This window comes from Rhinopithecus bieti, unplaced genomic scaffold, assembly GCF_001698545.2.
Source record: "Rhinopithecus bieti isolate Rb0 unplaced genomic scaffold, ASM169854v2 scaffold_17829, whole genome shotgun sequence".
Taxonomy (NCBI): domain Eukaryota; kingdom Metazoa; phylum Chordata; class Mammalia; order Primates; family Cercopithecidae; genus Rhinopithecus; species Rhinopithecus bieti.
Window position 1 is genome coordinate 85984 of NW_016809238.1, and position 14072 is coordinate 100055.

The 14072-nt window shown below is 35.0% G+C and overlaps 1 protein-coding gene across 1 annotated transcript in view; it reads left to right on the plus strand.

The window, feature by feature from the left end:
• LOC108539994 (protein kinase C-binding protein NELL2) overlaps positions 1-13358 on the plus strand; it is a 37138-nt gene extending 23780 nt beyond the window's left edge. The window contains exons 5-6 of the mRNA XM_017888975.1: positions 405-629; positions 12649-13358. Coding sequence (XP_017744464.1) covers positions 405-629; positions 12649-12699 — 276 coding nt within the window. The 3' untranslated portion in view covers positions 12700-13358. The remainder of the gene's footprint in view (positions 1-404; positions 630-12648) is intronic.
• Positions 13359-14072: the final 714 nt, after the last annotated feature.

Genomic DNA, 14072 nt, shown 5'->3' on the forward strand with positions numbered 1-14072 from the left:
TATGCATAAAGGAATGATTAACAGCTTAGAAAAAATAGCGAAAGAATGAAAAGGTATCACATGGGCAAAACGTTAAATGAAAACCTCTCTCCTTTGCCATGGGAAAGATGGGGCATGCACATTTTATTGTTTTAAGATAAGTGATTTTTGCTTTGGTTCTATTGGTGTTATTTAAATCCTGAAGATTGTTTCAAAATCAAGCTGCAATACAGAACTCATCATTCTGATAGGGTTTTTGTATTAATACATTCCCTGAAAGATTCATGGGCTTTGTAGATCTAAGTTTAAATATCAGTCAAATAAATTGAGTATTCAGTAAACACTGTGCTCATCTGCTTTTTCCTGGCCTCCCTCCGTTTCCTCCTCCCTCTCCCTCTGCCCTTGCACATCTGTTTTTCTTGTAGCAAGGGGAAGTTGATTGTTGGCCCCTGCCTTGCCCAGATGTGGAGTGTGAATTCAGTATTCTCCCAGAGAATGAGTGCTGCCCGCGCTGTGTCACAGACCCTTGCCAGGCCGACACCATCCGCAATGACATCACCAAGACTTGCCTGGACGAGATGAATGTGGTTCGCTTCACCGGGTCCTCTTGGATCAAACATGGCACTGAGTGTACTCTCTGCCAGTGCAAGGTAAACCCCATTACATTTAAATAGTGAGCACTTTGCCAGCTGCACCCAGGGCTCATAGATAATAATGTGCTCGACCTGACAATGGGAAGGTTTTTTTTTCTGTTCATTTTTCAAACATAGATGGGAGGAATGCCACTCAGCTCTATTAGTTCCAAGGCTATCATGGGCATCCCTCTGATGTATATTTAAGGACAGTGCATGGACTGAAACCAGAATGATCCGTTATTTATATCACCAGAATAGAAACAAGCTACTTAAATTGTCCTAAGTATCTAACTGTACACATCTTTTTAAAAAGCTGAAACAACAAACCTCATGTTTCTTCTTTCATGATAGGAGACAATATTGTTTTATTGATTTTTAGCTGGTTCTTTTACAAGGTCCGTAAGATACATAAGCGAAGTAGATTTATTACATTTTCCAAAGTGGAAATCAATGTGGCAAAGATGGGCGTATTTCTTGGTTTGTTATGGTTAGTTACATTGAGTCGAAAAATTTTAGATCTGTTTTTTACCATATTTTATTCATACAGTTGGAGAAAAACCATTACAAAGCTCTTTCACCTTATTCTCATTGGAAAATAGAGCTCTGTGCCTTTTGCTTCAATGAGAGCACAAATACAATGAATGTAGGCAGAGCATATAGAGTTTGTAGATCAGTGACAATGTTGGAAGCATTCTAATTTGATTATTATTTCTATATAAATTTAATCTTGTGGCCATTATGATTTATAGTCATAATTTTGTAATCAACACTAAAACTAAATAAATAACCTGAAGGCTTAACAGTAATAACCAAATAGCAGACGTGTCAGATTTTTCTCAGCATAACATAGCCAGATATCTGTAACTGCTCTGATTTTTTTAAGTGAGCATTTCCATTTTGTAATTTTTATCCTACAGAGCAATTTAATTCAGATTCACTTACTACAAATTCTTACCAGAGTAGGTTGAAGTAACAGGACAAAGAAATATAAAATGCTTTAAGCTTTGAGATGCCATTTTTATCTATTTCAAGCTCAAATTTCTAGTTCTTTCAATCAATGCAATTTGTCAATCAAGCAAAGCTTTTTGAGTGAACATTTACTGCTGTTTTATGAAATGCATTAGAAAATTTAGAAGTTACTATTACTAAAAGTTACTAAGAATGTATGTGCAAGGTTCCTTTAATATACATTTAATATGTGTATATTCAATAGTGCATATCTCGAAACTTAGCACTAATGACTAACAGGGAAATACTTTCTGACATTTAATTACCAAATAGAGTTGAGTCCTCTTACACCCTTAATCTTTCTGTGAGATTATTCTTCTGAGCAATAGTGACAAAAATATATATTGAGTAATGAACAAAAATGAAATATAGCACAGAAGGTATTTGCAGTAAGAAAATGCATATAGTAATAGGCAGAAAAACAACTCAGACTGTTTTCTGGAGTAAAGAATTTGAATGAGCTTGTCATTCACTGCCTTATAAACAACTACTATAATCTCTCAGCTCTTGATAGAAATACATTCCAGAAAGTGTATTTTGATATTAAAGTCATTTCTTCCTGTCAGATAAGTACTGATTTGCAGAAGTTAGTATTAGATACTATTTTCTTTATCTCTTGTTATTAAATATGAGTCATAAAATATGCTGTTTTGTCAAATTTATCTCAAATACTAATTTTTATTACATTTATTTTGTGTTATTTTAAAATAAAGTTTATGCAAAACAGGCTTCAGATATTGCCTTAGAGGTAAGCATTCTTTACAATTTAGTGCTTTGAAAGCACTATTTTATTTATTACATCTCCATTCTACTCCCCTCTGAGTTATTTGTTTTTAATTGATAAATACACACTGTGTGGGGCATTGTGCTGGTACCAGGTATATAATGATAAGCAAAACCAGACACAGTCACCCCTGGGAGTTATTCTCTATCAGCTTATTATCTGGTGCTCTGTTGTTCAATATGCTAGTCAGTAGCCACATGTGGCTATTTATATTTTAATTAAAATTAAATAATATGAAAAATTTAACTTCTTAGTTACACTGGCCACATTTCAATTGCACAATAGCCACATGTGGCTACTGTTTGTCATATTAGATAGCACACTGTGTTAGGCCGTTCTTGCTTTGCTATAAAGAAATACTTGAGACTGGGTAATTTACAAAGAAAAGGGGTTTAATTGGCTTAGAGTTCTGCAGGCTGTATGGGAAACAGTACCAGGATCTGCTTCGGGGGAGGCTTCAGGAAGCTTCTACTCATGTGGAAGGCAAAGCAAGAGTGGGCACTTCACATGGCAGGCGTGGGAACGAGAGAGAGAGAGAGAGAAAGTTAGTGGGTAGGTGCCACACATTTTAAAATGACCAGATCTCGTGAGAACTCACTATGGTGAGAACAGCACCTAGGGGATAATGCTAAGCCATTCAAGAGAAATCTGCCCTTATGTTCCAAACACCTCCCACCAGGTCCCACCTCCAGGATTAGGGATTACAATTCAATATGAGATTTGCATGGGGACAAATATCCAAACTATATCACACACACAAAAAAAAAAACATTTCTGTTATCACAAAATGTTTTCTTGGACAGGCTTGGTCTAGTGGTCAAGAATGTAGTCTCTGGAATCAGGTTGCCTGGATTCAAAGCCTGGTCAACCTCACTAATTATGTGACCTCAGGGGACATTCATTAATCTGTCTCTAGCTCAGTTTGCTGTCCTTAAAAATGGGAAAAATAATAGTACCTACTTGGGAATTGTAATAGTGCCTACTTGAGAGGGTTACTCTAAGAATTAAGTGACATGATTCACGCAAAAAGTTTCGGACAGTGCTCAACACATAGTAAGCACTCAATAAATGTTGGCTGAGGAGTAACTCCTCAGTAAATGAGATCTAAGAATTAGGAGTTAGTTGGGTAGAAAAGGACAAGTTTTCTTTTCTCTTTTTAAAGGTGTCTTCAAATTTAATTTTCTTAGTTTAAAGGAAAAAAGCCTTCTCCACTCAAAAGTTAAACTCTTGAGTCAAAAATGAATTCAGAAGTTCTCTTTTCGAAATCTTCTAGAGAAGCACACTTTGGTTAGAACACTTTGAGCTTCAAACAACAAAGAGGGATGTATCCAATTGAGAAATAAGGAGGAAGAAGGGGTTAGGGAGTCCTTTCCTTTAATAGACAATCACTGAGCAGGAAACTGAAAATCAGAAACCAGGGAGCTACTTTAACTCCTAGGGAGACTCTAGATACAATGCTACAGTTATTGAGGTATGGAAGAAATTGGAGTTTTGTAAAGTGATCAAGATCCTCACTTCCTAAATGTTGCCTTCATCTATCAAAAGCTACAAACTTGAAGTTGTGCCAGTGGACCTCTGTTCTAACATTAGAATAGATAACAAGATCTATGGAAAAAATACCTATAAAAGGGCAATATTATAATAAAGCTTTTAATATATGATCAGGACTTTGCAAATCAATGGAGGAAAAAAGCATTATTTCACAAATAATGGAATGACTAAATATCAATTTGAGGGAAATAACACGCAGTTATAAAAATTATGTTACATATCAAAACAAATTCCACATGGAAAAAGTGTTAAGTATTAAAATAAATTAAAATAAAGAAAATATAATTAAATATTTATCAAAATTCTAGAGGGAGATACTTTTTAAAATTTATCAATGATAAAATATAACTGAAAGAAAAGATTAGTGCTTCTATAGATACATAAAATTAGCAAAAAAAAAAAAAGTCACAACTACAGACTAAAAAAATAGCTTCAGCAGATTTGGTTTATGTGTTAGATTAAAAACATAAACATTAATAAGAAAAGTACTTACTGCTGGGTGCAGTGGCTCATACCTATAATCCCAACTGCTCAGAAGGCCCACTTGAGCTTAGGCGTTCAAGGCTGCAGTCAGCCATGATCATGCCACTGCACTCCAGCTTGGGTGACAAAGTAAGACCTTGCCCCTAAAGCTTTTTTAAAAAGCAATTATTTCCCCCATAAATAAATCTGCAAAGGATAAATAAACAACTCACTAAAAATACTAAAATAAAAGAGGAAATCATTGAGCCTTTAAATAATTGAACCTTAATTGTAAACTAAAATTACAAGTAATTATTTTCATATACTCTAGTAAAGAAGTTTCTCATAATTTCTAATGCTGACAGAGATATACTGGAATTATTAGTTTTGTGCACTGTTAATATCATTTAAAAATACACAGTGCAACACACTATCCCCACCCCCCATACACACACACAAATATATTGTTCTCTTTAATCCCAGGTCTGAGAATCTAACCTAAAGAAATAATCTAAAGTATAAAACAAGCTATATACATGCCAATATCCATCTCAACATTGTCATACAGAATTAAGGAAGAAACTAAAATATCCAACAATAGAACAGTTAAATAAATTATAGTAACTTTGTGTACAATGCAATTATATGATATGTTATACTTATATAATATATTCTAATTATGTATTAGAAGATTATATATTATTATTCAGCTGTTGAAGTGATCACAATGCTTATAATAAAAATTAAGATTAAAATGTTATGTATAATTACATACTCACTTTAATTACAAAAAGTTTGAAAATAAAGGAAATGGACTCCTTTAAAACATACTGAAATATTGACAGTAATAGGATAAAAAAATAAGTGTAGCTGAAAATTAAAAGTTGACTGTCTTCTAACCTTGATTCGCAAAGGTTAGTATGAAGAGTGGCAAGGACTTCTTTAACAATAAATATAGCCAAAAATAGAAAGGTCTTAAGGAAACTTATTGTACTGTGTCACTATATAAAAATAATTAGAGGCCGGGCGCGGTGGCTCAAGCCTGTAATCCCAGCTGTAATCCCAGGCACTTTGGGAGGCCGAGAGGGGCGGATCACGAAGGCTCAGGAGACGGAGACCATCCCTGGCTCCACCGGTGAAACCCCCGTCTCTACTAAAGAATAGCAAAAAAAACTAACCCCGGCGCCCCGAGGTGGCGGGCGCCTGTAGTGCCCAGCTACACGGGAAGCTGAGGGCAGGAGAATGGCGCTGAACCCGGAGGAGGCCAGTAGCTTGCAGTGAGCTGAGATCCGGCCATCGCGTGCAACCTCCAGCCTGCGGGCGACCCAAGGAGCGAGACTACATGCCCTCCAACAAAAAAAAAAAAAAAAAAAAATAGTTATTTTATGAGCTTTAATAGTAGGTGCTTATTATTCCTAGTAGTCAGACTGAGTTTCAGTGAGTCAGTTTTATTTTCATTTTTATCAAGGTAATATTTATTATAGTGAAATTCACAGTTAAGTATATAGTTTGATGAGTTTGATAAATCAAAATACAGAATATATCCAACAGAATATATCCAGCACTCTAGAGAGCACCTTTGGATCCCCTTTCAGTAACACCTACTTTCAGTAGGCAACTTTAATTTTATTTCTTTGTAATAAATTCATTTTGCCTTGATAAAATTTCATATAAATTGAATTACACAGCTTGTACTCATTTATGTCTTCTGTGAATTGACCATTTTATTGCTACATAATGTCCCTCCTTATCTCTAGCAAGACTTCTTGACTTGAAATTAATTTTGTCTGATATTTATTTAGCCACACAGTATATTGTTTTGTTCATCTACTTCTAATCTTTCAACGGTTTTATATTTAAAGTGCATTTTTAATAGATAATGTATTGTTCTTATTTTTCACCCAGTGTGAAAAGCTGTTATTAAAGTGTTTTGTTTATTTACATTTAATGTAATTTGCGACACTGATGGATTTAGGACTACCATTTTGTATTTTTCACCCAGTGTGAAAAGCTGTTATGAAAGTGTTTTGTTTATTTACATTTAATGTAATTTGCGACACTGATGGATTTAGGACTACCATTTTGTCATTTGTTTTCTATTTGTCCCATCTATATTTTATACACCTATTTATCCATTCCCGCCTTCTTTTTCTTTAATAACATTTTTATTTTATTTAAATTGTTCTATTGGATTTTAAACTGTAACTTTTCATATTATTATTTTATTTGTTGTCCTAGGGATTATACTATATATCATTAACTTATTACATTATAATTATAGTATTATACTACTCATATAAAATATAAGAACTCTGCAACATTATAATTTTATCCACACAGCTTTTGTGCTAAAACAGTAATATATTTTACAACTCTGTTCACTATAAATCCTACAGTTCCATGTTATTATTTTTGCTTTAGTAAGTCTTATGTCTTTTAAAGAAATTAAGAAAAGAAAAATGGTATATTTTATATTTATTCACATGTAGTAATTGCTCCTTTTTCCACAAGGGATATGTGTTCCAAGACTCCAAGTGGATGCCTGAAACCACAATAGTACTGAACCTTATTAAAGCCTATATATGCTATGTTTTTTTCTATACATACATACAATAAAATTTAATTTACATTAGGCACAGTAAGAGATTGACAACAATAACTAATAAAATATAATAATTGTAATATACTATAATAAAAATTATGTGAATGTGATCTCTATCTCTCTCTCTCTCAGAATGTTTTATCATACATTTTACTCACTTGTTTGGGCTACAGTTGACCACAGGTAACTGAAACTGTGGAAAGATAAACTGCAGATAAGGGAAGACTACCATATTTACCATTTCTGGTACTCTTCATTTCTTCTTACATATTGGAGTCTCCATCTGGTTACATTCCCTTCAGCTTGAGTAACACTCCTTAGCATTTTCCTTATTGCAGGTGTGCTAGTAACAAGTTCTTTCAACTCTTAATTTATCTGAAAATGTCTTTATATTTCAAGAATATTTTCACTGGATATAGAATTCAGGATTGACAGATTTGTTTCCAGAACTTTAAAGGTGATATTCTATCATTTTCTAGTTCCCATTGTTTCTGATACAGTGATCATTTGTTTTTTTATTCCCTTGTATGCAGTATTTCTTTTTTCCCCCACTTTTTCCTTTCATGATTCTCTATCTTTGTTTTTAGTAGTTTGACTATGATGTGCTTAGGTCTGATCTCTTTTTTTTTGTCTTTATTTTCTTTGGTGTTTGCTGGGCTTTTTGAATATCTAAGTTGATATCATTTCACCAAACTTGAGAAAAGTTGAGCCACTGTTTTTTCACATATTTTGTCTGCCACATCTTTTTCTCTCATAGTTTCCTGAGACTCCAGTTAAACATTTGTTTCGATGGTTTAATTATCCTAAAAGTCACTAAAGCTCTATTTTATTTCAATATTTTGTCTTTGTTTTATGGACTGGATAATTTCTATTGCTTTGTCTTCAAATTTACTGACTTTTTCTTCTGCCATCTCTAATCTGCTATTAGGTTGGTCTAGTGAATCTTTTCATTTCAGATATTGCATTTTTCAGTTCCAGAATTTGCACTTAATTTTTAATAGTTTAATTTCTCTGCCAAGCTTTGCTATTTGTTCATTCATTATGACCATATCTTTTTACATTTTTGAGCAAATTTATGATAGATACCTTCCAGTCTTTGCTAATTACAACATCTGGATCATCTTTGAGTCATTTGCCATTCACTACTTTTTCTCTTCATTAGGAGCCACATTTTCCTTTTTTCTTCACATGTCTATTCATTTTTATAATATATTGGATATGATGGATGATATGTTTTATAGACCATAGGTTCCACTGGCTTCTTGTGAAAACTGTTTCTGTTCTAGCAGGTTGTAAATTATTGGCCAATAACCTGGCACTTATTGAAGGTTGGCTTTACACCAGTTAGGAAGGTCTGTTTCAAATGTACCTTTAGTTTTAGCATGAATCTCTTAATATATAGGTATTGTTTTACTCCTAATCATGGCCCTTTTGAGCCTTCAATTGAAAGCTTGAATTGTTTGTTTGGTTTTTTCCTTGTATGTTTGGTTGATGCATAGTGGTTGCACATATTTATGGGGTAAAGAGTGATATTTTGATACATATGTACAGTGTGTAATTATCAGGGCAATTCGGGTATTTTTTACCTCAAGAATTTATTACTTCTTGTTGGGAACATTCAACAATCCTTTCTTCTAGATTTTTGAACATATACAATGAATTATTATTAATTATATTTATCCTACAGTGTTATAGAACACTAGAACTTATTCCTGCTATCCAGCTGTGTAATTTTGTATCCTTTAACCAACATCTTCCTATCCTCCTCTCCCCTATACTCCTCCTAGCTTCTGATAACCATAATTATTCTTCTATAAGATGAATTTTTTTAGCTCTAACATATGAGAGAGAACACACAGTCTGTATCTTTCTGCACCTGGCTTATTTCACATAATGTCCTCCAAGGCTCATCCATGTTGTTGAAAATGACAAGATTTCATTCTTCTTATGTCTGGATGGTATTCCATTGTGGATATATGCCACATTTTCTTTGTTCATTCATCTGTTGATATATATTTAGGTTGATTACATATCTTGGTGATTGTGAATAATGCTGCATAGGGGTTCAGATATATCTTCAATAAACTGATTTTTTTCCTTTCAGTAAAAACCCAGTAGTGAGATTGCTGTATCATGTGTTAGGTCTATTTTAGTTTTTTGAGAAACTTTCATACTGTTTTTTATAACGGCTATACTAATTTACAGTCCCACCAACAGTGCATAAGGGTTCCTGTTTCTCTGCATCCTCACCAGCATTTGTAATTTGTTCCTTTTTAATAAAAGCTGTTCTAACTGGAGGGAGATGATAGCTCATTGTGGTTTTGACCTGCATTTCCCTGATGATTAGTGATGTTGAACCTTTTTAATATATGTGTTGGTCATTTGTATGACTTCTTTTCAGCAATTTCTATTCAAATCCTTTGCCCATTTTTAATTGGATTACTTGCAGTATTTTGCGGTTATTTGAGTTCCTTGTACATTCTGGATATGAGTCCCTTGTCAGATGAATAGTTTGCAAATATTTTCTTCCATTCTGCAAGTTTTCTCTTCATTCTGTTGATCGTTTTCTTTACTGTGCAGAAGCTTTTTAGTTTGATATAGTCTCTTTTATCTATTTTTGTTTTGTTGCCTGTGCTTTTGTGGTCTCACCCATAAAATATTTTCCTAGACCTGTGTCCTGAAGCATTTGCCTTATGTTTTCTTCTAGTAGTTTTATAGTTGCAGGTATTAATACTACATGTAAATCTTTAATCCATTTTTAGTTGATGTTTTGTAGGTGGTGAGAGATAGAAGTCTAAGGAAAGCTTAAATTGCTTATCAATCCTTTATATCTTTGAAGGACACAGATTTGACGCACTGCTTCAGTGAGCAGCATCTGAAAGCTCTTCTCATATCTTTCAACCTTCAAACTGTGGCTCTCTTGATTTTCTCTTTAGAATCTCTTCTGCAACTCAAAGATCAGCCAAGGATTTGAGAGGAGTTCGTTTACTGATTCACTGCTTCTTTTATAGATATTTCCCCCTCAATTTCCAGCCACTCTGACAACCCCCAAGCTGTCCTCTGACACCTCAGTGAGATTGTGGCTTTCTGCTTTCCTTATAGTTATCTCAAGGTGCACAGACTAGGGAGTGCCCTAAGGGGGAATACCAAGTGAAAACAACACTCGCACAGTACCTTTCCCTTCTTTCAAAGATCGAAACTGCTGTAGTGTCTGCCTGATACTCTCCATTGCTTTCAATTGTTATTTTTGTATTTTGTTCAGACTTTGTAGTTGTTAATCTGTAGGAGGGTTAGTCTTATATAAGAAACTATGCTATCAGTAAAACTGGAACCCAAGTAGGGTGTTTTATTAGTTGTCCATGCTTCCCTAATTAAGGAGCTGCCATTGATATGGTTTGTAGAATCCTGTTGTAGCAGAATCTGTCCTTATGGAATAAGCAACACACTCCTGGAAGATTTTAGAAAACAAAGAGTCCCTTCCTAAGACATACTTATGGTTGCAATACTAATGGTTTCTTCCCCAGAGGATTCTAATGCCAATTGCACATACTCAATGATGGAAGGCTCCAGAAATTTCCTAATTATATTTCTGCTCCAAAGCCATATAATTTGAGGAGCTGAAATTCCCAGGAACTGGTACTCCCATCACTTTATTGGGCCAATGAATTAGGAAAGATTGTGTGACCTGGTTATGGTCAGAAAACCTGTGCCTCTGAGCCAGCACCTCGAAGTGGCCTTTGGCAGACAGGAGAGGCAAAGGTGGTTCCAGCCTGGGGCATCTTGGAGATTCTGGGGCACAGCTGAGTTCTACAAGTCTCATTCGAACAGTTCTGTCTCTAGGAATATGTTAGGGGCTGGAGATATGATGACAAAACTTTAAAATGCCACTAGAGGTCTAAGAAATGGTTGAGTCTGTCACTGTCAGAATATGAACTCAGCTTAATAATAACTTAGAAAAGATGAGAGTAAGTTAAATTGATAATATTCTTCTTGGATATATACTGGCTTTTCCCTCATTTGGTGTGCTTTAGCAAAGGCTGGAGTATCAAAATCTTTTCAGATTTCCTCTTATAGAAACAAAGACGCTTTCGATTTTTATCATGTTAAAGTATTATACATTTCAATCATCAAAAGCCAATTTTCTGAGAGAAACTATATAATGGAGGATGTATTTTAGAGTCAGGCTAGCCTGAATTTTAATCCTAGCTCTACCATGTACTAGCTGTGTGATTTTGTACATGATATTTAAGCTTTCTGATCTTTAGTTTCTGAATCTAAAACACGTGACTATTAATAGGAATCCCACTGGGAATGCTATCAGGTTGAAATTAGATTATGTATTTTAAATGCCTGACAAAGTGTCTGCCACAGAGTACACACTTAAGGAGTAGAGGGATATTATCACCATCACGGTTTTAAAAACGATATTAACGTTATTGTATGAGTTAACTGGTTGAGAAAAGTAAGAGTGCAGGCAATCAATAGAACAGGATAGAAGATTTTCTTCTTTGTACAACACTATATTGTTGTGACACCTTATATCGAAAACTAATTCTGCATATCTGGCCCTTCCCTGCCTATTTATCCTATTTCATCATCACAGTTTTCTTCCCCAACTGAAAATTCTTACCCAAAGCTTTTTTTCAGTTTCTTAACTACACAAAACTCTCCTCATTTCAAAGCCTCTCCTTATGCTGGTTCCTGCACGTTTGGCCACCTTTTCATGCAGTCACCAGGTCTCGGTTTAAATATCACCTCACAGAATAGTCTACCCTGGCCACTGACTAAGTAGTTAGTCTTTTATTAATCTCACACCACTACCTAATTTATTTCCTTTTGTCTTAGTCAGTTCAGGCTGCTGTAACAGAATACCGTAGACTGGGTGGCTTAAACAACAGAAGTTCATTCCTCACAATTCTGGAGGCTGAGAAATTCATTTATCACACTCCAAGATCCAGACCCTGGCAGATCTGGTATCTGGCAAGGATGCACTTCCTGTTTGCAGACGGCCATTTCTCATTGTATCACATGGTAGATAGAGAGAGAGGACGCATGTGTTCTCATTTTTTTATAAGGGCACTGATCCCATTCATGAGCGCTCTACCCTCATTCACTAATTACCTCCCAAAGGCTTTACCTCCTAATACCATCACACTGAGGGGTAGGATTTCAACATGTGGATTGTAAGAGGATGCAAACATTTAGTTCACAGCACCTTTTTAGCACTTTTCACAAGTTTTGATTGTATGTTGGCTTGGTAATTACTAGTTTTCTCCCTTATAAACTGCAAACCCTGCTCTGTGAGAGTAGTGACCATGTCTGCTTTATTTATTAATATATGTAGTGCTTACATAGACTCAGTACGTATTTTGCAAATAAATAAAAGAACAAATGTGATACAGAGGATGCCAATGGGTAAAGTCAGTTTATGGCTTCCCACAAATGCAATGGGCATAATAATTGAGTTAGCAATAGTAGAGTTATGAAAAGTGATTGGGCCATTGAATTTTTAGGAATGCAGAAATAAACTATACAGTTTTATTTGTACGTACCAATCCATAAATGTGATCATTTACTAATGGCTTAAAAATTCATACTGTTTTTCTTTCTACTTTTTTTAAATCTAGAATGGCCACATCTGTTGCTCAGTGGATCCACAGTGCCTTCAGGAACTGTGAAGTTAACTGTCTCATGGGAGATTTCTGTTAAAAGAATGTTCTTTCATTAAAAAGACCAAAAAAAGTTAAAACTTAAATTGGGTGATTTGTGGGCAGCTAAATGCAGCTTTGTTAATAGCTGAGTGAACTTTCAATTATGAAATTTGTGGAGCTTGACAAAATCACAAAAGGAAAATTACTGGGGCACAATTAGACCTCAAGTCTGCCTCTACCGTGTCTGACATCACCATGTAGAAGAATGGGCGTGGAATATACACCGTGACATCCTGCCGCTGGATAGAAAGCCTGAGCCCATTGGATCTGTGAAAGTCTCTAGCTTCACTGGTGCAGAAAATTTTCCTCTAGATCAGAATCTTCACGAATCGGTTAGGTTCTTCACTGCAAGAAATAAAATGTCAGGCAGTGAATGAATTATATTTTCAGAAGTAAAGCAAAGAAGCTATAACATGTTATGTACAGTACACACTCTGAAAAGAAATCTGAAACAAGTTATTGTAATGATAAAAATAATGCACAGGCATGGTTACTTAATATTTTCTAACAGGAAAAGTCATCCCTATTTCCTTGTTTTACTGCACTTAATATTATTTGATTGAATTTGTTCAGTATAAGCTCGTTCTTGTGCAAAATTAAATAAATATTTCTCTTACCTTATAACACATGTGAGTCTGAATATCTTGTTTAATATGTTCCTCTTTTCTACAGATGATTCACTATAAAAATTGCATTCTAGTTCTGCTGATGATAAACTCCTGTTATGCTATTTCCAAATTGAAAGTTGCTATTTCTAAATTTCCAAATTGAAAATGATATGCCTAAGTAAGGGATGTGATGGATAACTTAGTTCTTCCTCTCTAGCTCCTCCGTTTCAGCCTTTCTACCCTGCTCTGCCTCCTGGGGTGGCTGATCTATACAGACCCTAATGGTGGGTTCCTTTGTCCTCTTGATTCTTGTCTGGTTTCTATTATACTGCAGCAGGAAACACTGCTGGCATATTAGGAAGAAGTAAAGTTTGGATATTTATTCTGCTGGCTCCCTTCCTGCCTGGTCACTGCCATGACTTGGTGTGTCACCTTACTGAAGGCAATATCTCTTGAAAGGTACTCCTCTCTGTCTCACTGCCCACTCCAGGTTCTGATAACTTCTACTGTTCGCATCTTCTGGCTTAGGGATAGTAACAGCTCTGGCTATTCTGTCCTTGGGAGGTAACTGTCCAATCTTATTTTCTCTATTTCTAGTCGTATCTTTATAAATGGTCACTTTGTTATACTCTTTAATTGACCAGCTTGAGTGTGCCATCTGTTTCCTGCCAGGATCCTAACTGATACACATAAGGAGAAGAGTATGTGAGGTTGGGAATGTCTTCAAGAATT